Source organism: Heterodontus francisci, chromosome 29, assembly GCF_036365525.1.
Source record: "Heterodontus francisci isolate sHetFra1 chromosome 29, sHetFra1.hap1, whole genome shotgun sequence".
Taxonomy (NCBI): Eukaryota; Metazoa; Chordata; class Chondrichthyes; order Heterodontiformes; family Heterodontidae; genus Heterodontus; species Heterodontus francisci.
This window is the reverse complement of record NC_090399.1, coordinates 23,684,720-23,708,792: the sequence shown is the minus strand read 5'-3', so window position 1 is coordinate 23,708,792 and position 24,073 is coordinate 23,684,720. Positions and strand designations below refer to the sequence as shown.

Sequence of the window (24,073 nt, the reverse complement as noted above, 5' to 3'; positions counted from 1 at the left end):
AAAAGAAAATAATTTCAGTAGAATATGCTGTTTAGCATCAGAAGTTGAACTTTCAATTGTGATTCATAGTTGCAATATATCTTATAAAATGCATCAGGTGAATGCAGAGCATTATTTTATCAGCAACGTAATGTAGGAGAGCTTGGTAATGTCAGGGTCATGGAGAGGGATTTCTGTACTGTACGATAATGTAGGAGAGCAGTGTACTATGGAATAATGTAGAGGAAGCTGCAGTGTAATTTCGAGCGAATTTTGTATTGTAGTGTATGTAGAGGGAGTTCTGTAATGTTCGGGTATTATGGAGGAAGTCTGTAATGTCAGGCTGATGTAGGTGGATATCTGATTTTCCTTCGTTCTCACCAACATGACAAAATACCAACAGACTAAAGACAGAATAGAATCAACACAGGAAGTAACGACAAGCCCTGTCAGATGCTTTTTAAGCGTGATGTGGTTTGCTAATTCTGAGCACTGTCTGTTGTCACTGTTCATTGCACCCTTTCTCATTTCTGTCCATTCTCTTATCAGATCGCTTACATATTATTAGTCAGAGCCAGCACATACTATGAGACCACATGGAGATAGCGTGCTGCTGATTCTGCAGCCAAGGTGTAAACCACAATGTGCTGCAGAGCTTATACCCAGGCCCAAGCTGATGGCACCAAGTTTGGAATATCTTTTTGAATTCTTTGTATGCTCCCTTTAATTTTACCTTCTCTTTGCTCCTAAAGTGGCCATGTGGGATCCCATTCAAGTAAAGCCTTGATTTCTGATATTGGTGCTGTTACATTCATGTGATCAGAATATTACTATTCATGTAACAGAATTAAGAATAGACACAGTCAGAATGTAGCAGAGAGAGAGAGGATGACCAGGACACATTATTCCGCATTGACTTCAACTGACCTTAGGCAAGATACAAAACCAGCATTCCATCCGATCCTGAGAGATTCTCATCCGGTGTGCTAGGTTAAAATTACACTTTGCATCTCTAATACTCTCCTGATGTCTGTTACTTCCCCTCAATGCTGGTTTTGTATTATTCCGCATTGACTTCAACTGACCTTAGGCAAGATACAAAACCAGCATTGCACCTCATCCAGTCAGTTTCCCTACAGGCAGGTTAGGTTAGAATTACCCTTACAGTGCAAGAGTAACAGAAAGATACTATTTTTGGACTGGTGAGGTCAATAAAAAATAACTGAGGTGATGAGCTATCAGACCCCAATAGGATCAATGAATGGGCAAGGGGATCCTATCTGACAGCTTATGCCCTGGAGAAACAATTCGTCAATTAAAGGGATAGGTAAATGCAACTAGATGTTAATTTCAGAATTTTTTTAGGGTTTATATGAGTAACAGATCGCATCTCAAGTTACACATCTGCCATGATGTAATTGAGTGGCCCAACAGGCGCGGAGGGCTGAATGGCCCAGCCCTGTTCCGATGTTCCTTCGGTCCTTAACTGCTATAACTCGGGTATGGGACCAGTAGAGCAGATCGCACAAGCAGTATTTAAACCTCTGTGCTGGCCCTGGCCAAAGACAGACCTTGGTCAGGGGAGCAATGCCAACATGTTGGTACAATAGTTAGAAGACAATGCCTTGCACAGACAAGGAAAAAGCTGATAGAATCAGAACAATGCAATAAGAATTTGGCAAATAATTGCTAATGTAATGGAATCCCTTGGTGAGGCAGTCAGGGAACAATAGAAGATGCTTGAAAAATTATGGAAAGCAATACAAGACATCGACAGAACAGTATTGGGACAATGACAACCCCATGATAAACAGCAAGGACACACGGGAAGAATATAGTTTGGTCAGGATATATGAACAAACTTTTAATGCTAAATTGGGATAATGTTAGCACATAGAGGCAACAGTAATGCAATATTAATAAATTAGTAAGGAACAATAACATAGCAAGGCAATACAGTCCCAAGCATAAAAATTCAGTAAATAAAACAACAGGTTTGCTGGGCACTGCAGATTACAGTTACACTTCAAGGTACAGAGTCCAGAGTAGGATTCTTCCCCATTACCGTGGGGGACATTACACTCAGCTTCAGTGCCAGACCCAAATTTCAATATAGAATGCTAAATGCAGGCTCGTTCATTTTAAATAAATCTTGGATGCGGATTCCCCCACTTGCTTGAGAGTGATTCTAAGCCAGAATTCTTCAGATACTTAAAGTGGGTGATGGCGGGGGTGGGGGGGATGCAGTGATAAAATTGCTCCCAATTTTGCAATAGGTGTTCTCAGTTCAGCACAGGCACCAAGATCAAGCAATGGGGCCTTGTCATGATGGGAAATAGTTCTTTCAGTAAGAATCCACAAGCCTGGGATGAACATCAGCCGGATAATTAACAAATAAACCTTCCCTCCCTAACTCTGTGAAACGACAGCTGTTCAAGGAAGATAGCGCAGATTCAATACTGTTATGTGGGAGACAGCTTGTCTGACAGCTCTATCACTAGGTGTTAGCCTCAACTATTATATTATCAGTTCCTCCCTTTATGTCTCACTGGAGGGGAGAATATCTGTAATGGATCCTGTAGCCCCAGGGGATTACAGATCAGAATTTGAATAAGGGCACTGCTTTGTATGTAGTGTTTGTATAATGTGCTGACAACATCTACCTTGGACTAATGCAAAGCAGATATAGGTATCAGCAAAGAATTCTCAGCTGAACGCAAGCATGTGGTTAGGATAACTGCAAACACTTATAGCAGTCATGTTTAAAGCTGCTTTCATGGCAGGGTTACTATTTGTTAAAGAGTGCTTCAATCCTCGCATTAGTAGATCCAGAATTATTCTTAAGTGTTGCTCCTGATATCCATTCTAAAAGTTTGCACAGTGTGTCATGCAGCTGGTAGATCTGGGTTCAGGTCTCCAACTCTCAACCTGCTGACTTTTACTTGCAGATCTTCCCCGAGGAGTAACAGCCAAGCAGTTCCTCAGAGGACAGGAAGGAAGAACATGGGACTGAAAATGAATCCCGGACACATCTCTGGTATGACCTGGAGAAGCTCTAAAGTGGCAGTGACAGAAGCTGGGAGATGCCTATTCATCTATTCTCATGCTTGGGCTGCTCAGCACCACAATGGAGACGGGGAGAAACTGGCTGAAAGGGAAACAAAGTTTGGGAAAAAATAGGAGATTCATGTCATAGTTATAATTTCCACCGAGAATGTGGCAGCTTCTTACTATTCACTGAGAATCCCATCTGAAAGACCAAAACCTACAGTGGCTGGAAAAAGCAGAAGGGAAGACGAGGTTAATCGGGGCAATGAGTAGATAATGTCAAGCTTAGTTAGGTTTTTATTCTCACTGTAGGTTAGGAGGAAAGAAAGGCTGAGGGAACTCCATAGAGTGAATTATAACAGGATAAAAAGAGAGGAGAAAGAACAATTCTTTGGCGCTTAGGAGGAACAAGGGGAGGAGAGTTCAGAGGGCCACTGACCACAGTCACATTGATAAAAGAGAGACAGGAAAAACTGGAAATTATAAAGTTGGTGATCAGATAACATAATTTTTCTAGTATGAGGTATGAGATGGGTAATCAAAGCCCAACCTCCACAAACCACTCCCCTCCGCCCAAAGATATGGGAAGAGAATTCATGCAAATGGAAAGGAAACAGATGAAGAAAACAGCAGCTTTGTGTTACTGTTGGAAACCTCACCATTGAGAGTCTTTGAAGTAGTCAAGCTACAATGCCACGTAACTAATATTGGGACTTACATTACAAAATGTTTGAATTATTTGAAATGAATATGGGATCTGTAGCTTTAAGTAATGTTGCTTTTCCAAGTTAAAACAGCCAGATCAAGTTAATTGTTAGGATAGAGGAAGCTGTAGAGAATGAGAGTGAATAGACCCAACATGGCTTTGCTGCTTGTACTAACCTGGTCCCTGGCATTGCACGGTCTCCTGATCACAGCGTACTGGGGTGATTCACTTGTCCCCTCAGTGTTGGGAGCTTTAAATAAAAACAATTGCTGTTTGAACCATGTCTGGATGCTCTTTTTGTAAAATAAAAAAGAAATACTTTTCAATTTCCCTCTTGCTTCACTGTGCTAAAGGTGCCCTGTGGCCAGTCTCATCCAGGTGAACCCTCTTGTGTAAAAGCCTAGACGTGAGTGCTGTCTGGCAATGCCCCCAGTGGACACTTGTGCAAGCACTGATCGGTCACCTCGCTGACCCATCCAGTGACACTGATATGTAGGTCTATTTATAAATAGGCTATCAGGGAAGTGGTGTCCAGTTATTATTAGTCGCAAAGAACTATATGACTGGATATTAATGATCAGTCAGAGTCCTAAGATGTCCTCTTGTATAAAACTCTCACTATTTCAAGTTTTGATAGTCCTCTTTTATTCAAGGTAAAGCAAAGCGTGGGGTGGATAAAATCATTACTCTTTTGAACTGATACAGCTCAAGTAGTTGCCCCAGTTGGGTGGAAATATTTTTATGGAAAGAAAGAATTATTGATTGGCCTTATCTCATGCTGCATCTCCACTCTTGTAAACAAAAAGCAGTTAATCTAGAGTTTAAGATCAGTAGTCCAATCAGACAAACTCCGCCAGCACAGAAACATGCTAAAGCCAGCAAGTGTTAATACATTATTTTTGTTGAGAAACCTAGAAGAAGTATCAAGGTAAGCATTACAGGGCAGCAACGAGAGTTGAAATGGATTGGACAGAAGATTCAATACATTGGTAAACAATATTTTGGTGGTGCCAATGTTGTAGGTGTTGGAAGAAGAGGAGAAATCTGAAGGAGTCCTGGAAAAGAATGATTTAAAACGTGGAGACAATGTGCTGAACCTTTGGTTCATAGTATTGCACGCAAATTACAGTGACAAAATAGGCCATTGGTCGAACCAGTTTGTATCAGTGTTATCCTCCAAACGATCAGTTGTCTTAATCCCACGTGCTTTCCCTGTTCCTGTATCCCTTTATCCTTTCCATGCATCATCTCTCTACCCAATTTCCTAAAAGCTGATATGGGACTTACATTTCCGGGGGGGGGGGGGGGGTTCCTGCCGCTATAACGTCAGCAGAAGATTAGCTGAAACTTTATTTACACAAATAGGAGGTTTCTGCTGAATTGTCACCAATGTCCATTCACAATGCTGTGACTAAATACGAATAACTGGACACCATTCAGTGCCCAACACCCCCCTCCCCCCCAGTCTCTGCTTCAGCCAGTCAGTCACTAAATCTGGAAGTTCATTTCATAGCCTCACACCCTCTGTGGAACAATGTTTCTTCTGCTCTCTGTTCTAAGTATCTTACTTTTAATCTTATATGCACTAGACTTTCAGTCATGAAACAGTCTGATTCTTTGTATTGTAGCCGACTGTATTGTAGCCAAATTTGCTGACAATACAAAAATAGATGAGAAAGCAAGTTGTGATGAGGATACAAAGTGTCTGCAAAGAGATTATAGATAGGTTAAGTAAGTGGGCAAAAATTTGGCAGATGGAGTATAATGTGGGAATAATAGAAAAGCAGAAAATTTTTTAAATATTATGTGGCACTACAAATGTGTTAAATTTCAAACAGATCCAGCAATGCAAAACTGGGCATCCATGAGGTGCTGTGGGCCATCATCAGCAGCAGAATTGTACTCAACCACACTCTGTAACCTAATGGCCCAACTTATCCTCCACTCTACCATCAAACCAGAGGACCAACCCTGGTTCAATGAAGAGTGCAGGAGGGCATGCCAGGAGCAGCACCAGACACACCTCAAAATGAGGTGTCAACCTGATGAAGCTACGACCCAGGATGACTTGCATGCCAAACTGCATAAGCAGCATGCAATAGACAGAGCTAAGCGATCCCATAACCAACAGATCAATCTAAGCTCTGCAGTCCTGCCACATCCAGCCGTGAATGGTGATGGACAATTAAACAACTAACTGGAGGAGGTGGTTCTACAAATATCCCCATCCTCAATGATGGGGGAGCCCAGCACATCAGTGCGAAAGATAAGGATGAGGTATTTGCAACAATCTTCAGCCAGAAGTGCCAAGTGGATGATCCCTCGTGGCCTCCTCCTGAAGTCCCCAGCATCACAGATGCCAGTCTTCAGCCAATTCGATTCACTCCGGATGATATCAAGAAACGACTGAAGGCATTGGATACTGCAAAAGCTATGGGCCCTGACAACATTCTGGCAATCGTATTGAAGACCGATGCTCCAGAACTTGCCGTGCCCCTAGCCAAGCTATTCCAGTACAGCTACAACACTAGCAATCTACCCGGCAATATGGAAAAATTGCCCAGGTATGTCCTGTACACAAAAAGCAGGACAAATCCAACCCGGCCAATTACCACCCCAACAGTCTACTCCCAATCACCAGTAAAGTGATGGAAGGTGTTGTCAACAGTACCGTCAAGTGGCACTTGCTTAGCAATAACCTGCTCAATGACGCTCAGTCTGGGTTCCGTCAGGGCCACTGAGCTCCGAACCTCATTTTAGCCTTGGTTCAAACATGGACAAAAGAGCTGAACTCCAGAGGTGAGGCGACAGTGACTGCCCTTGACATCAAGGCAGCATTTGACCAAGTATGGCTTCAAGGAGCCCTAGCAAAACTGGAGTCAATGGATATCAGGGAAAACTCTGCTAGTTGGAGTTAGACCTAGCGCAAAGGAAGATGGTTGTGGTTGTTGGAGGTCAATCATCTCAGCCCCAGGACATCACTGCAGGAGTTCCTCAGGGTAGTATCCGAGACCCAACCATCTTCAGCTGCTTCATCAATGACCTTCCTTCAATCATAAGGTCAGAAGTGGGGATGTTCACTGATGATTGCACAATGTTCAGCACCATTCGTGACTCTTCAGATATCGAAGCAGTCCCTGTAGAAATGCAGCAAGACCTGGACAATATCCAACCTTGGGCTGATAAGTAGCATGTAAAATTCGTGCCACACAAGTACCAGGCAATGACCATCTCCAACAAGAGAAAATCTAACCATCTCGCCATGACATTGTGGCATTAGGATCGCTGAATCCCCCAGTAGCAACATCCTGGGGGTTACCATTGACCAGAAACTGAACTGGAGTAGTCATATAAATACTGTAGCTACAAGACCAGGTCAGAGGCTAGGAACCCTGTGGCGAGCTACTCACCTCCGAATCCCCAAAGCCAGTCCACCATCTACAAGGCACAAGTCAGGAATGTGATGGAATACTATAGTCAGGGGCACAGATAGGTGCTTCTGTGGACGTGAAAGAGACTCCAGGATGGAATGTTGCCTGCCTAGTGCTAGGGTCAAGGATGTCTCTGAACGGACAGGGGGCATTCTGAAGGGGGAGGGTGAACAGCCAGTGGTTGTGCTACACATCAGTACCAACGACATAGGCAGGAAGAGTGACGAGGTCCTGCAGGAGGAGTTTAGGTAGAAAGTTAAAAGACAGGACCTCTAGGGTTGTAATCTCGGGATTACTCCCTGTGCCACATGCCAGTGAGACTAGAAATAGGAAGATAGTGCAGCTAAACACGTGGCTGAACAGCTGGTGTAGGAGGAAGGGTTTCAGATATCTGGATCATTGGGATCTCTTCAGGGACAGGTGGGACCTGTGCAAGGAGGACGGGTTGCATCTAAACTGGGGGGGGGGGGCACAAATATCCTGGCTGCGAGGTTTGCTAGCGTCTCTCGGGAGGGTTTACACTAGTGTGGCAGGGGGGTGGGAACCAGAGCAGTAGGACAGCAGGTGAAATAAATGAGGGGGAACTAGTAAATAAGGCCAGTAAGACTAAGAGGAAGAGCAGGCAGGGAGATGTTTCTGAGCACAGCGGTACTGGTGGTCTGAAGTGCATTTGTTTCAATGCGAGAAGTATAGAAAGATGAACTTAGAGCTTGGATTAGTACTTGGAACTATGATGTTGTTGTTATTACAGAGACTTGGTTGAGGGAAGGACAGGATTGGTAGCTAAATGTTCTGGGATTTAGAAGCTTCAGGCGGGATAGAGGGGGATGTAAAAGGGGTGGGGGAGTTGCATTATTGGTTAAGGAGCTGTACTGCGGGAGGACACCTTGGAGGGGTCATGCAGCGAGGCAATATGGGTGGAGCTCAGGAATAGGAAGGGTGCAGTCACGATGTTGGGGGTTTACTACAGGCCTCCCAACAGCCAGCGGGAGGTAGAGGAGCAGATATGTAGTCAGATTTTGGAAAGATGTAAAGGTAACAGGGTTGTAGTGGTGGGTGATTTTAATTTCCCCTATATTGACTGGGACTCACAGTGCTAGGGGCTTGACTGGGGCAGAATTTGTAAGGAGCATCGAGGAGGGCTTCTTGAAACAATATGTAGATAGTCCAACTAGGGATAGGGCTGTAGTGGACCTGGTATTGGGGAATGAGCCCGGCCAGGTGGTCAAAGTTTCAGTAGGGGAGCATTTCGGGAACAGTGACCATAATTCCATAAGATTTAAGGTACTTGTGGATAAGGATAAGAGTAGTCCTCGGGTGAAGGTGTTAAATTGGGGGAAAGCTAATTATAACAATATTAGGCAGGAACTGATGAATTTAGAATGGGGGCAGCTGTTTGAGGGTAAGTCAACATCTGACATGTGGGAGTCTTTCAAACCTCAGTTGATTAGAATCCAGGACCGGCATGTTCCTGTGAGGAAGAAGGATAAATTTGGCAAGTTTCAGGAACCTTGGCTAACGAGGGATATTGTGAGCCTAGTCAAAAAGAAAAAGGAAGCATTCGTAAGGGCTAGAAGGCTGGGAACAGACGAAGCCCTTGAGGAATATAAAGACAGCAGGAAGGAACTTAAGCAAGGAGTTAGGAGGGCTAAAAGAGGTCATGAAAAGTCATTGGCAAACAGGATTAAGAAGAATCCCAAGGCTTTTTATGCGTATATAAAGAGCAAGCGGGTAACCAGGGAAAGGGTTGTCCCGCTCAAGGGCAGAGGAGGGAATCTATGTGTGAAACCAGAGGAAATGGGCGAGGTATTAATGAGTACTTTGCATCAGTATTCACCAAAGAGAAGGATTTGGTGGATGATGAGTCCAAGGAAGGGAGTGTAGATAGTCTGGGTCATGCCGTTATCAAATAGGAGGTTTAGCTTAGAGATACAGCACTGAAACAGGCCCTTCGGCCCACCGAGTCTGTGCCGAACATCAACCACCCATTTTATACTAACCCTACACTAATTCCATATTCCTACCACATCCCCACCTGTCCCTATATTTCCCTACCACCTACCTATACTAGGGGCAATTTATAATGGCCAATTAACCTATCAACCTGCAAGTCTTTGGCATGTGGGAGGAAACCCACGCAGACACAGGGAGAACTTGCAAACTCCACACAGGCAGTATAGGTGTTGGGTGTCTTGCAAAGCATTAAGGTAGATAGGTCCCCAGGGCCTGATGGGATCTACCCCAGATTACTGAGGGAGGCAAGGGAAGAAATTGCTGGGCCCTTGACAGAAATCTTTGTATCCTCACTGGCTACAGGTGAGGTCCCAGAGGACTGGAGAATAGCCAATATTGTTCCTTTGTTTAAGAAGGGTAGCAAGGATAATCCAGGAAATTATAGGCCGGTGAGCCTTACGTCAGTGGTAGGGAAATTATTGGAGAGGAGTCTTCGGGACAGGATTTACTCCCACTTGGAAACAAATAAACTTATTAGCGAGAGGCAGCATGGTTTTGTGAAGGGGAGGTCGTGTCTCACTAACTTGATTGAGTTTCTTGAGGAAGTGACGAAGATGATTGAAGAAGGAAGGGCAGTGGATGTTGTCTATATGGACTTCAGTAAAGCCTTTGACAAGGTCCCTCATGGCAGACTGGTACAAAAGGTGAAGTCACACGGGATCAGAGGTGAGCTGGCAAGATGGATACAGAACTGGCTCGGTCATAGAAAACAGAGGGTAGCAGTGGAAGGGTGCTTTTCTGAATGGAGGGATGTGACTAGTGGTGTTCCGCAGGGATCAGTGCTGGGACCTTTGCTGTTTGACGTATATATAAATGATTTGGAGGAAAATGTAGCTGGTCTGATTAGTAAGTTTGCGGACAACACAAAGGTTGGTGGAGTTGCGGATCGTGATAAGGATTGCAAGAGGATACAGATCGGTTGGAGACTTGGGCGGAGAAATGGCAGATGGAGTTTAATCCGGACAAATGAGAGGTAATGCATTTTGGAAGGTCTAATACAGGTGGGAAGTATACAGTAAATGGCAGAACCCTTAGGAGTATTGACAGGCAGAGAGATCTGGGCGTACAGGTCCACAGGTCACAAAGTAGCAACGCAGGTGAAAAAGGTAGTCAAGAAGGCATAAAGCATGCTTGCCTTCATCGTTCGGGGCACAGAGTATAAAAATTGGCAAGTCATGCTGCAGCTGTACAGAACTTTAGTTAGGCCACACTTAGAATATTGTGTGCAATTCTGGTCGCCACACTACCAGAAGGACTTGGAGGCTTTGGAGAGGGTACAGAAGAGGTTTACCAGGATGTTGCCTGGTCTGAAGGGCATTAGCTATGAGGAGAGGTTGGATAAACTCAGGACTGCTTTCACTGGACTGATGGAGGTGGAGGGGCGACATGATAGAGGTTTCCAAAGTTATGAGTGGCATGGACAGAGTGGATAGTCAGGAGCTTTTTCCCAGGGTGGAAGAGTCAGTTTCTAGGGGACATAGGTTTAAGGTGAGAGGGGAAAAGTTTAGAGGGGATGTGCGAGGCAAGTTTTTTACACAGAGGGTGGTGAGTGCCTGGAACTTGCTGCCGGGGGAGGTGGTGGAAGCAGCTACGATAGCAGTGTTTAAGAGGCATCTTGACAAAACATGAATAGGATGGGCTTAGAGGGATACAGTCCCCGGAAGTGCAGAAGGTTTTAGTTTAGACAGGCATCAAGATTGGCTCAGGCTTGGAGGGCCGAATAGCCTGTTCCTGTGCTGTACTGTTCTTTGTTCTCTGTACTCTTCACTTGCCTGGATGGGTGCAGCTCCAATGAGCTCCAAGAAGCTCGACACTATCCTGGACAAAGCTGCCTGCTTGACTGACAGCCCATTGACAAACATTCACTCCCTCCACCACCAACACACAGTGGCAGCAGTGTGTACAATCTACAAGATGCACTGAAGCAAAGCACCAAGGTTCCTTCGACAGCACCTTCCAAACCCGCAACCTCTACCACCTAGAAGAACAAGGGTAGCAAATGTATGGGAACACCACTAGCTGCAAGTTCCCTTCCAAGCTGCACACCATCCTGACTTGGAACTATCTCACCGTTCCTTCACTGTCGCTGGGTCAAAATCCTGGAACTCCCTTCCTAACAACACTGTTGTTGTACCTACCCCACACAGACTGCAGCAGTTCAAGAAGGCAGCTCACCACCACCTTCTCGAGGGTAATTAGGGATGGGCAATAAATGCTGGCCTAGTCTGCGATGCCCAAAATCCCATGAACGAATAAAACAAAAAATGGAGACTGCAGAACACTGTGGTACAGAGACCTGGGTGTCCTTGTACATGAATCACAAAAAGCATGCATGTACAGCAAGTAATTAGGAAGGCAAATGAAATGTTGGCATTTATTGCAAAAGGGATTGAGTATAAAAGTAGGGAAGTCTTGCTACAACTGTCCGGGGCATTGGTGAGCCTGCACCTGGAATACTGCATGCAGTTTGGTCACCTTATTTAAAGGAGCGACATACTTGCATTGGAAGCAGTTCAGAGAAGATTCAATAGACTGATTCCTGGGATGAGGGATTTGTCTTATGAGGAAAGGTTGAGCAGGTTGGGCCTATACTCACTGGAGTTTAGAAGATTGAGAGGTGATCTTATTGAACCATACAAGATTCTGAGGGGGCTTGACAGGGTAGATGCTGAGAGAATGTTTCCCCTTGTGGGGAAATCTAGAACTAGGACGCAGAGTTACAAATTAAGGGGTCTCTCATTTAAGCAGAGATGAGGAGGAATGTCTTCTTTTAGAGGATCGTTAATATTTGAAATTCTCTTCCCCAGCGAGCAGTCAAGGCGGAGTCATTTAATATATTCAAGGCTGAACAACACAGATTTTTGATTGACAAGGGAGTCAAGGGTTATGGGGGCAGGAGGAAAAGTGGAGTTAAGGCCACAATCAGATCAACCATGATCTTACTGAATGGTGGAGCAGGCTCAAGGGGCCGAATGGTCTACTCCTGCTTCTATTTCTTATGATAGTAAACCCAGATGCTATAGGTAAAGTCATGACCTCAGTCAGTTTGGTGTGTCACTACGGTAATGAGTTACATGCTTCAAATTGACTCTACTTAGCCAGTTGGTTCCAGTTTAAGAGTTTTATAACATCTTCAATCAGGGAACAGGTTAAATAGCACCCACTGAAACTTTGCACACCATTGAATCAAACTTCTTAGAACCATGAAAAATTTTGGCACAGAAAGAGGCTATTCATCCCATCATGTCTGTGCCAACTGAAAAAACTAGCACCCTTTCTAATCCCACATTTCAGCACCTGGTCTGTAGCCTTGGAGGTTTTAGCACTTCAGGTGCAGGTCCAGGTACCTTTTAAATGAGTTGAGGGTTTCTGCCTCCACCATGGATACAGGCAGTGAATTCCAGATACCCACCACCCTCTGGGTAAAAAGGTTTTTCCTCATGTCCTCTCTAATCCTTCTACCAACCAGCTTAAATCTGTGCCCCGGTAACTGACCTCTCCGTAGGGGAAACAGTCCTTCCTGTCTACTCTATCTAGGCCCCTCATAATTTTGTACGCCTCAATTAAGTCACCCCTCAACCTCCTCTGTTTGAAGGACAACAACCCTAGCCTATCCAATCTTTCCTCATAGCTGCAGTTTTCAAGCCCTGGCAAACATTCTTGTAAATCTCCTCTGTACTCTCTCCAGACCAATTATGTCCTTTCTGTAATGTGGTGACCAGAACTGTATACAATACTCCAGCTGTGGCCGAACCAGCGTTTTATACAGTTCCAGCATTACATTCCTGCTTTTGTATTCTATACCTCAGCCAATAAAGGAAAGTATTCCATATGCCTTCACTTTATCTACCTGTCCTGCCATCTTCAGGGACCTGTGAACATGCACTCTCTCTTTCTACCCCATCTCAGTATCTTTCCATTTATTGTGTATTCCCTTGCTTTGTTTGCCCTCCCCAAATGCGTTACCTCTCACTTCTCTGGATTGAATTCCATTTGCCACTTTTCTGCCCACTCAACCAAACCATTGATATTATTCGGGAGTCTACAGCTATCCTCTTCACTATCAACTACGCAGCCAGTTTTTGTGTAGTCTGCAAATTTCTCAATCGTGCCTCCTACATTTAAGTCCAAATCATTAATATATACCACAAACAGCAAGGGACCCAACACTGAGCTTTCCATTAGCAAAAACATCCGTCGACCATTACCCTTTGGTTCCTGTCACTATGCCAATTTTGGATCCAACCTGCTACATTCCCCTGTATCCCATTGGCATTTATTTTTCTGACCAGTCTGCCATGTGGACCTTGTCAAATGCCTTACTAAAATCGATGTAGACAACATCCACTGCACTACCCTCCTCTCTCCTCCTTGTTACTTCCTCAAAAATTTCAATTAAGTGAGACACAACCTTCCCTCAACAAATCCATGCTGACTATCCCTGTTTAATCTGTGCATTTCTAAGTGACAGTTTATCCTATCGCTCACAATTGATTCTAATAATTTGCCCACCACCAAGGTCAGACTGACCGGCCTATAGTTATTTGACCTATCTCTCAACCCTTTTTAAACCATGGTACAACATTCGCAGACCTCCATCCTCTGGTACCTCGCCTGTATCTAGTGAGAATTTGAAAATGATCCTCAGCGTATCCACTATATCCTCCCTGGCTTTCTTTAACAGGCTGGAATACAATCCATCCGACCCTGGTGATTTATCCACTTTCGAGGAAGTCAGACCCTCTAGTACTTCCTCTCTCATTATGCTTATCGTATCTAATATTTCACACTCCTCCTCTTTAACTACAATGTCTGCATCATCCCTCTCCTTTGTGAAGACAAAGTATTAAAAACCCTGCCCACAACTTCTGCATCCATGCATAAGTTACCTTGTACATCGCTAATAGGCCTCACCCTTAGTTATCCTCTTGTTCTTAATATACTGATAAAACATCTTTGGGTTTCCCTTGATTTTACCTGCCAATACTTTTCAAGTCCTCTCTTTGCTTTCCTAATTATCTTTTTTACATCACCCTGCACTTTCTATACTCCTCTAGGCTTTCTAAAGCATCAAGTTTTTTTGTGACTGTCATAAACTTTCTTTTTCTGCTTTAATGTAACCCTGTATGCTTCTCGATAACCAGGGGCCTCTAGATTTGTCCCCACAAAGAAAAAGGCTGGTACTGACATGTCTACACGATGCCCGTAGAATCTCGCTTTTGAATGCCTCCCACTGCTTTATCACTGATTTTCCTTTAAGTTGCTGTATCCAGTCCACTTTTGCCAGATCACCTCTCAGCTTCGTGAAATTTGCCTTCCCCCAATTTAGAACTTTTACTCCTGTTCTTTGTCCTTTTCCATAATAACATAAATGTAATACTATTGCCAAAATGGTCACCCACTGCTACTTCATCTACTTGCCCAGCTTCATTTCTTAAGATTAAATCTAGAATTGTGCCCCTCTCGTTGGGCATGTTATGTGCTGGCTAAAAAAGTTCTCTTGGATTAAGTTCAAGAATTTTGTGACCTCTGTGCCCTTCACACTGTTTGTATCCCAGTTGGTATCAGGATAGTTGAAATCCCCAACTATTATTGCCCTAGTGTTTTGCACTCAGAAATTTGCTTACATATTTGTTCTTCTACCTCCCTCTCACTATTTGGGGGTTTATACTACACTCCTAGTAGTGTGGCTGCCCCTTCTTTATTTCTGACCCATATGGCCTCATTTGATGATTCATTTATCGTAGATCATCCCTGCTCACAGTTGTAATTGATTCTTTAACCAATAATGCTGCACCCCCTCCTTTTTTTAATCCTCCCTCTATCCTGCCTGAAAATTCTATATCCAAGGATGTCGAGCTGCCATTTTTGCCCCTCTTTAAGCCAAGTTTCCATTGTAGCAATGATATTATACTGCCATGTGTCTATCTGTGCCCTCAGCTCATCAGTTTTATTTGCCATACTCCTTGCATTTAAATAAATATGTTTAAATACTGCAAAATTCCTATGCTGTGCATATTTTAACCTTTGCTTCTTCTGTCTTTCAGTCACTCGCTAATTTTCTGCCCCCCGTTCCCTGCTCTGATTTGTCCTATCTGAAACTGCCCTCAGGTTCCCATTCCCCTGCCAATTTAGTTCAAACCATCCCTAACAGTACCAGCAAACATTCCTGAAAGGATATTCGACCCGGTCCTGTTCAGGTGTAAATTGTCTGGCTTGCATAGGTCCGACCTTCCCCAGAACCAGTCCCAATGCCCTAGAAATCTGAAGCCCTCTCTCCGGCACTCTCTCTCCAGCCACGCATTCATCTGGTGTGTTCTCCTATTTCTATGCTCACTTGGGAGTAATCCGGAGATTACTACCTTTGAGGTCGTGCTCGCTAATCTCTTTCGTAACTCACTAAACTCAGCCTGCAGGACCTCATCCCTTTTTCCACCTATATCATTGGTACCAATGTGGACCACGACCTCTACCTGTGCACCCTTGCCCTTCAGTTTAAACCAACAGCCATTTGCGTTGATGCAATGCCATACTATCGGCCCAGGGAAAAGATGCCATGTGTGTTGTCCTTCCATCTCAAATCTAGATGGTGTAGGTTAGGTGTCACAGTGCATTAAACATAGTTTTTTCCCTTATGGGACTTGATTTCAAATAGTCAGTATGGATCAAGTAGCAAAGTGTGTTAAGACACAGTGCTTTCACTTTCAAGACTTGTGTTCAGACCCTGCTTCAGAGGTTGTGTAGTCTCACTCCACTAGTGCCTTACCAACAGTCAACAAGGATTAGATGGGAACTAAAATCAGAGATTGAATTATGAATGATTGCTGTGATCAAGTGTGATGAAACGGTGTGTTCTGGTTAACAATTATTAGCCACTGAAATTAAACTGTGTGACCCAAGAAGCAGATCAATCAAGAGTACCTGCCTTCATTGGACTTGGAATGTTTCTTCTTACACACAGAGAATATGGTAAACAAGATGACAATAATGAAAGAAATGCCAGCGATTGATAGTCCGATGTGGAGTGATTGGTTGAATTTTTCCTTGTTACCTGAAAAGAGGACAACATTTTTACTGTGACTGTATTAATGTGTTATCACACAGGGATTTTAAATGAACATACCTTCAAAAAAAATACAAATAGAAAATGTGGAGATAATGCAAGTTTATGAAGAGAACAAATAAAAGATGTCATAATACTGTGCCCATGAAATGTCCTGAGAACTAACCTTTTGGAGAAGCATCATAGTCCAGTTTTAGATGTAAACATTTCAACACAATAAGCACACATTTGTCCTCTGATTTTACTATTCAATCTGATCACAGAATCATAGAATGGTTACTGCACAGCAGGCCACCATTCGGCCTGTCGTGTCTATGCCAGCTCTCTAAGAGCAATTCAACTAGTCCCACTCCCCTGCCTTTTCCTCATAGCTCTGCAAATTTGTACACTTCAGATGAAAACCTCGATTAAATTTGTCTCCACCACACGCTCAGGCAGTGTATTCCATCTACTAACCAGTTATAGAGTCATAGAGTTATACAGCACAGAAACAGGCCCTTCAGCCCATCGTGTCTGTGCCGGTCATCAAGCACCTATCCTAATCCCATTTTCCAGCATGCTACATAAAAATATTTTTCCTGATAACGAACCCTTTGCCCTAATTTCAAAATCCAAAATTATTAAACCAGATTAATCCAAAACACTAAGACAAAATGGTAAGATAAAAGGTTAGCCTGGCCATCAATGAGTACAATAGTCGATGGCAAACAGCACATCAATTCCTGCTCAGTAATTCAGCTGAACCCTCGTTCTCTGCTGGTTTTTGATTTGTGGTGATTTTTCAGCCGTACTTTTCTGATCCTGAAACTCTTATTTTTAAACTCAGAAAAGCTTCCACGCAGCTAATTTCACATGACGGTTTGGCCCAAATTCAGGAAGAAAAATGGCTAATCTGAAGTCTTAAGCACATGTATATGATAATGGACCAGTTACAGTCATTGATAGTCAGAACTGCAGGAGTTGGCCTGTCAGCCATATTCCAGTAGCGATGACATGAAGGGGTAATTGTATCCTAACCTGACTTGCGGGAAACTCATGGGATTGGACAAACTGCTGCTTTACACCGCGGCCAATGACTTCAATGGACAGTAAAGTCAGGCGGGTGCACAGCCAACATAACACCCAATCTCTTCAGTTTCCTGAGGGCAGGTTAGGTTAAAATTACGCCCCTCCCTTGCTACCAAACATCAGCAAGCTATTTGGCTATCACCCAATGTGCATACAGGTGTGCATTTTTCAGCAAGGCATTACTAGAAAATGGTCAGAAGTGAGAACACAATATTTTGTTTTCTCCCTAGCCCACTGATACAAGCCATTTGTTGTGCCTTCTCATCTTGTTTGGCTGTGTAGCTCAATTATACATCTCTTGGAGTTATCAAGAAAAATGTATGTATTTGGGAGATGGGATAGTGGGCACTGTAGTCTTACACAGCAGTTCTATCATTTTATCAATGCTGTTGAACTTGAGTAAATCTACCTCCCAGAGCCAAGGTCTGACTGACCAATAGATGGGCAAAATAGAAAGAGCAAAGTAAGTATTGGAAGATTTATACTTAGACCCCAAATGCCTCTCTGCAAGACCAGAAGCTGAACTGGACCAGCCACATAAATGCTGTGGCTACAAGAGCAGGTCAGAGGCTGGGAACTCTGCAGCGAGTAACTCACCTCCTGTCTCCCCAATGCCTGTCCATCATCTACAAGGCACAAGTCAGGAGTGTGATGGAATACTCTCCACTTGCCTGGATGGGTGCTGCTCTAACAATACTCAAGAAGCTCGACACCATCCAGGACAAAGCAGCCTGCTTGATTGGCATCACATCCACAAACATTCACTCCCTCCACCACTGACGCACAGTGACACAGTGTGCACCATCTACAAGATGCGCTGCAGCAACTCACCAAGCTCCTTTGACAGCACCTTCCAAACCTGTGACCTCTACCACGTAGAAGGACAAGGGCAGTGGATGATTGGGAACACCATCACCTGCAAGGTCCCCTCCAAGTCACACACCATCCTGACTTGGAATCATATCACTGTTCCTTTACTGTCACTGGGTCAAAATCCTGGAACTCCCTTCCTAACAGCACTGTTGATGTACCTACACCCCAGGGACTGCAGCGGTTCAAGAAGGCAGCTCACCAGCACCAATTAGGGATGGGCAATAAATGCTGGCCTATCTAGCGACACTTACACTCACGAACGAATAAAACAAAAAAGCCCATCCAGCAGCCATGGAACTGTTCCCAATAAGAGTCAGTGCTATCAGAATAGAAGGGGAATTAACAATGGAAAAACAGAACTTTTGTTATTTCTGGAAACTGGAGTTAAAAAGATATAGCACAAACCTCCCACAATGATGTTACAGGGCTTTGCGAGGTCAATGCTCTCTGTGTCCTCACTAACAGGGTTCCTCACTGTGCAGTTGTAAACCGTGCTGGTATTGTCTAGATTTAAGGAAATTTCCAGTTTACTCCCATTGTCGGTTACACTCTGTGACCCATCAGCTGTGACCTCTCCTCTTCTCCAGCTGTAGATCACGTCTCTGCCATTTTCCACTGAACAGCTCAGGGTAACATTACAGATACCATCAGAGGAGATATTGTTGATCTGTATTCTTACATTTGATACACGTTCTGTTTAAAGAAAAGCATAAATAAAAATCAAAAGATATAGAAGGTAGATGGGTACCATGGAAAGTGTTTCCCAGTCATCATAGTATCCTGGATCTTGTTTGATCACCTTCGTGGGTTAGCGAAGAATTTCCTAGAATTTTTTTCCTATGTTGGCATACGTTTCTTTTGCCTCTCAATAACAATACAGGACAAGCTCAGTTGACCCTCTTTTTTTTTTCCCTGTCCATTTTCATATGGAGTACCTCCTGCAAATCGTAAGCAACAGAAGCTGGATGCTCCTGACTCTCCGGGAGGCAGTGAGCCTTATAATCATGAGCTGGAAACTTTGGACAATGAAGGAGCCCACAGATTGCAGCAGTAACCCAACTGCCTCAAGAGACCTTCTACATTGCTGGGTCAAACTCCTGGAACTTCCCACCCAATAGCACTGTGAGAATACCTTCACTACATTGACTGCAGTAGGTCAAGAAGAACAACCACCACCACCTGTGCAAGGGCAACTATGGATGAGCAGTAAATGTCAGCCTTGCTAGCAATGTCCACACCCCAAAAATGAAGTTAAAAGACCACCATTAACCTTGTTTTATTGTACACGATACCCATCATGATGTCATAGTCATTTACTGCATAGAATGAGGCCATTCGACCCATCGAGCCCATGCTGACTGTCCACGGAGCTATTCAGTCAGTCCCACTCCCCAGCTCGATCCCCATAGCCCTGCAAGCCCATTTCTCTCAGGTGGCCATCCAACATCCGCTTGAAGTCATTGCTTCCACCAGCGATCTCCACCTGATCGGTGTATGCTGACACTGCTTCTTGTCCGTAACAATAACAACTTTCACTTACATATCACCTTTAACATAGTAAAATGTCTCAAAGCACTTCACAGGAGCATTATCAAAGAAAATTTGACACTGAGCTACATAAGGAACTATTCGGGCAGCTGACCAAAAAGCTTGATCAAAGCAGGTATGATGGTTATGGTGTTTGACCAGTAATCCAAAAGCCTAGGTCAATAACCTGAAGATATGAGTTCAAATCCCACCATAGCAATGGGGAATTTAAATTCAACCAATTATGCAAACCTGGAATAAAAAGTTAGTATTAATAAAAAGGTGACTGAAACTACTAGATTGTTGTAAAAACCCATTTGGTTCACGAATGTCTTTTAGGGAAGGAAATCTACAATTCCTACCCGGTCTGGGCTGTATGGGACTCCAGACCCACAGCAATGTGATTGACTTTTAAGTGCCCTCTGAAATGGCCTAGCAAGCCACAAAGTTGTATTCAAGAAGGTGGCTCACGTAAGGACAATTAGGTTTAGGCAATAAATGATGACCTTGCGACGCCCACATCCCGCAAATGAATAAAAAAAGATAGGTTTTAAGGGGCATCTTAAAGGAAGGGGAAAAAAAAAGACTTGTGTCTACATAGCACCTTTCACAACCTCTGGGCTTCTCAAAGCACTTTACAACCAATGAAGTGCTTTTTGAAGTGTAGTGACTGTTGTAATTGCTGGAAACGTGGCAGCCAATTTGCACACAGACATTTTCACAAACAGCAGTGTGATAATTACCAGATAATCTGTTTGTAATGTTGGTTGAGGGATAAATATTGGCCAGGACACCAGGGATAACTCCCTGCTGTTCTTCAAAAGTAGTGCCATGGGATCTTTTACAGCCACCCAGATAGGTTTAATATCTCATCCCAAAGAGTTCAGGGCTCCCTCAGCCTTGATTTTTTATGCTCAAGCCCTAGCATGGGACTTGAACCCAGGACCTTGTTACTTAAAAGTGAGAGTGCTACCAACTGACCACAGCTGACGCATAAAAAGACAAAAGCATATGGGATTTTAATCATAGAATCATAGGAAGTTTATGGCACAGAAAGAGGCCACTTGGCCCATTGTCTCTGCGTCGGCAGAAAAATGAGCCACACAGTCTAATCCCACTTTACAGCGTTTGGTCTGTAGCCCTGCAGGTTACGACACTTGAGGTGCATATCCAGACACCCTGTAAATGAGTTGAGGGCTTCTGCCTCTACTACCCTTTCAGGCAGTGGGTTCCAGAGCACCACCACCCTCTGGGTGAAAACAATTTTCCTCATCTCCCCTCTAATCTTTCGACCAATCTCTTTAAATCGATGCCCCCTCTTCACTGACCTCTCTGCCAAGGTAAATAGGCCCTTTTCTTCCACTCTATCCAGGCCCCTCACAATTTTGTACATTTCAATCAGATCTCCCCTCAGCTTTCTATGTTCCAAGGAGAATAATCCCAGCCTATCCAATCTTTCCTCATAGCTTCATTTTTCCAGTCCTGGCAACATCCTCGTAAATCTCCTCTGTACCCTCTCAAGGACACTCACATCCATCGTAAAGTGTGGTGAGCAGAACGGAACGCAATACTCTAGTTGGGACCTAATCAGAGCTTTATAAAGCTTCAGCATAACTTCACTGCTTTTGTAGTCAATGCTTCTATTTATGAAGCCCAAGAGAAGTACTAGAGAGAGAGAGAGAGAGAGTACAGAGAAAATTTACCTGAATGGTTCCAGAGATGGGGAATTTTAGTTACAAGGTTAGGTTGGAAAAGCTGGAGTTGTTCTCTTTGGTGCAAAGGAGAATAAGGGGAAATTTGATAGAGGTGTACAAGATTATGACAGGCTTAGATAAGGTAGACAAGGAAAAATTTTCCATTAATTGATGGTACAAGGACTAGGTGACACAGATTGAACGTTTTGAGCAAGAGTTGCAAGAATGCGAGGAAGAGCTTTTTTTATGCAGTGAGTGGTAATGACCTGGAATTCGCTGCCCACGAGCATGGTGGAAGTGGAAACAATAATTTCAAAAGGAAACTGGATGGGCACTTGAAGGAAATAAACTTGCAGGGCTACAGGGATTGAGTGGGGGAGTGCGACTGACTGGATTGCTCCGTGGAGAGGCACCATGGACTTGATGGACCAAATGACCTCCTTCTGTGCCATATATGCCTATGACGGGTAGAAAGACTGAATGATTTAGGGAGAGAATTCTAGCGTTTAGGGCATAGACAGCTGAAGGCATGTTCGTCAATGGTGAAGTTATTAAAATCAGGGATGCACAAGAGGCCAGAGCCGTAGGAGTGCAGATATCGCAGCGGGTTATTGGGTTGTGGAAGTTACCGAGATGGGGGAGGGGAAAGAGGCGAGGCCATGGAGGGACTTGAACACAAGAATGAGAATTTTAAAGTCAAAGCATTGCTCAACCAGGAGTCAGTCATGTAGGTTAGCGAGCACAGTGGGTGCTGGGAGAATGAGACCTGTTGCTACAGTTTTGGATGAGGCTCACATATCGTACTGACTGTCTCTGATGCTGGGTGCAACGTATTACCATTACTTATCTTCTCCATCCTGCCCTGTTTTTTCCGCTACTTACCAATGGCTAAGTTTCCTCTCAACAAAAATAACTTTCAATATTTCTAACTTTTTGGGTGAATTTTATTGAAGGATCATCATGATTTGGGATCTTAGAGGAGTTTTTGTCACAAAATATTTTAAAAAAAAAGTTATTTTAAATGTTACATTTGAAAAGTGCATCTGGGAGGGAGAAAGGAAGTTTTAAGTTGTGTGTGTGAGGGGTGTCTGATGAAATTATCCTGCCAGTTCTGCAATTTTGTTTTTTAAGTTGGGAAATTCCGAAGCACCAAGTCGCTGCCCACTTCCATTGAGAAACAATTGAAACAGGCAGGATTTTCCAGATGATATGCTCTCAGCAGAAATCCTGCCAGTTTTATCAACCTTTAATCGGGGCAAAAGTATAGTATGCTTGCATGAGGACAGGGACCCGAATGGGAAAAGTGGAGCATTTCCAGCAGCAGCTTTTATAAAAATTTTATCTCCATCTGTTGCGCTCCCCCTGGAGTAGGTGAATGCTGATCTGATATTCCTGGCCTTACCAATGCCCTCACAGCACTGTAAATGGTATGGTGCCTGCTTCTTTTATGCCAGTGAGCCCATTCCCAAGATCTGGGACGAGTCACCATCAGGGAAGTTGTAAGTCGAGCATGACACAGGAAATTCACTCCCCCACCTGATGAATGAAACAATGATATGACTGAAACAAAAACAAGAAATGCTGGATTCACTCAGCAGGTCTTGCAGCATCTGTGGAAAGAGAAGCAGAGTTAACGTTTCGGGTCAGTGACCCTTCTTCGGAATGATATGACTGATCTTGGTGTCCTTGTCCTCAGATTTTTCTGTTGCCCATCACATGATGAGAATATATTTACACAACTGGGTGACATCCTTACAAATCTGCCTTGAAATGATCATCTTTTGCCCTTTGTATATACACCAAAACTCAGAATATCGGGGAGCATTTTCCTGGGTCTGACCCAAACAGGTAATAAAAAGAATCGGGTGAGTTGTACAGCACTTCTTTTGAGGAGCCAGCCCAATTTCCCTCCATTAATTTAAGAGGGAAAAATAACACGGGTTCCTTTACAGACATGCACTCCGACCTATCAGATTTTCTGGTTATTCAGACCGCTCATATGACCCAGGGTGCAGATCCAGGAATATCACTCCAATCATCCAACAGTATAAAGATTGTTAAATCAGAGATCTTTAATTAAATTGAGATTACCGTAAACTTGCAGCTCTATCATTTCGTTGTGCAGATTCTGTGCTGATCTTGCACTGACTTCATACAGTCCTTGGTCACTTTGCATCAGGGTCAGTATTTCCAGGCTGTAGTTATTGAAGTTTAACCTGACCCTGTCTCGCAGCTCATCGTTACAGACTGCTGCTTTGTTTTGGGCTTTCGTACATACTTGAATCTTTTTCCCAGTAAATGAACTTCTGAAGTCCCAAGCAACTATCCAAAGTTCTGCTGCTGGTATATTTGCAGATAAAGTAACTGACTGTCCCAGAGTCCCATTCACCAGGCGGTGAGAGACTGGATTTCCATCAGCCTGTCCCAGACCTGGAATAGAAACAGAAAGACAAGCCGATGACCATCTTTAGTACTGGTTTGTTGGTATCTGCCACTTTACCATTTGGTTCCATTGATGCTCTTCTTAAACTGTTGCCAAATATTTCAGAAACTCTTCTCCAGGAACCTTGCACAATGAATTTTGTAAATGCCTCTTTTTGTGGGGAAGCAGGTGCCTTTTATACGATCAAGGAGCAGAAGTAGGCCATTCAGCCCCTCAAGTTCTGCTCTA

At 43.8% G+C, this 24,073-nt stretch overlaps 2 protein-coding genes across 8 annotated transcripts in view; one reads left to right on the top strand and one right to left on the bottom strand.

The window, feature by feature from the left end:
- The window catches only part of LOC137346197 (SLAM family member 9-like), a 57,005-nt gene that overhangs the window by 5,786 nt on the left and 27,146 nt on the right, over positions 1 to 24,073 (bottom strand). Inside the window, exons 2-6 of one of the 4 annotated variants that reach the window (XM_068009601.1) lie at positions 23,494 to 23,832; positions 18,587 to 18,874; positions 16,103 to 16,228; positions 3,910 to 3,983; positions 7 to 3,127 (exon numbers count right to left, since the gene is read on the bottom strand). In XM_068009601.1, the coding sequence (XP_067865702.1) occupies positions 3,071 to 3,127; positions 3,910 to 3,983; positions 16,103 to 16,228; positions 18,587 to 18,874; positions 23,494 to 23,832 (884 nt within the window). In that variant the 3' untranslated portion in view covers positions 7 to 3,070. Of the gene's footprint in view, positions 1 to 6; positions 3,128 to 3,909; positions 3,984 to 16,098; positions 16,229 to 18,586; positions 18,875 to 23,493; positions 23,833 to 24,073 lie in introns of those variants that run through there. The other 3 variants (XM_068009600.1, XM_068009602.1, XM_068009603.1) reach the window with 3 other exon arrangements.
- Positions 1 to 24,073, top strand: part of LOC137346196 (RNA-binding protein 4B-like) — a 191,325-nt gene that overhangs the window by 151,042 nt on the left and 16,210 nt on the right. For 2 of the 4 annotated variants that reach the window (XR_010968681.1, XR_010968680.1), the window contains exon 6: positions 2,928 to 4,009. The exons of 1 other annotated variant lie outside the window; for it this stretch is intronic. The gene's annotated coding sequence lies outside the window, so the exon portion shown is untranslated. Of the gene's footprint in view, positions 1 to 2,927; positions 4,010 to 24,073 lie in introns of those variants that run through there. One more of the 4 variants, XR_010968678.1, reaches the window with a different exon arrangement.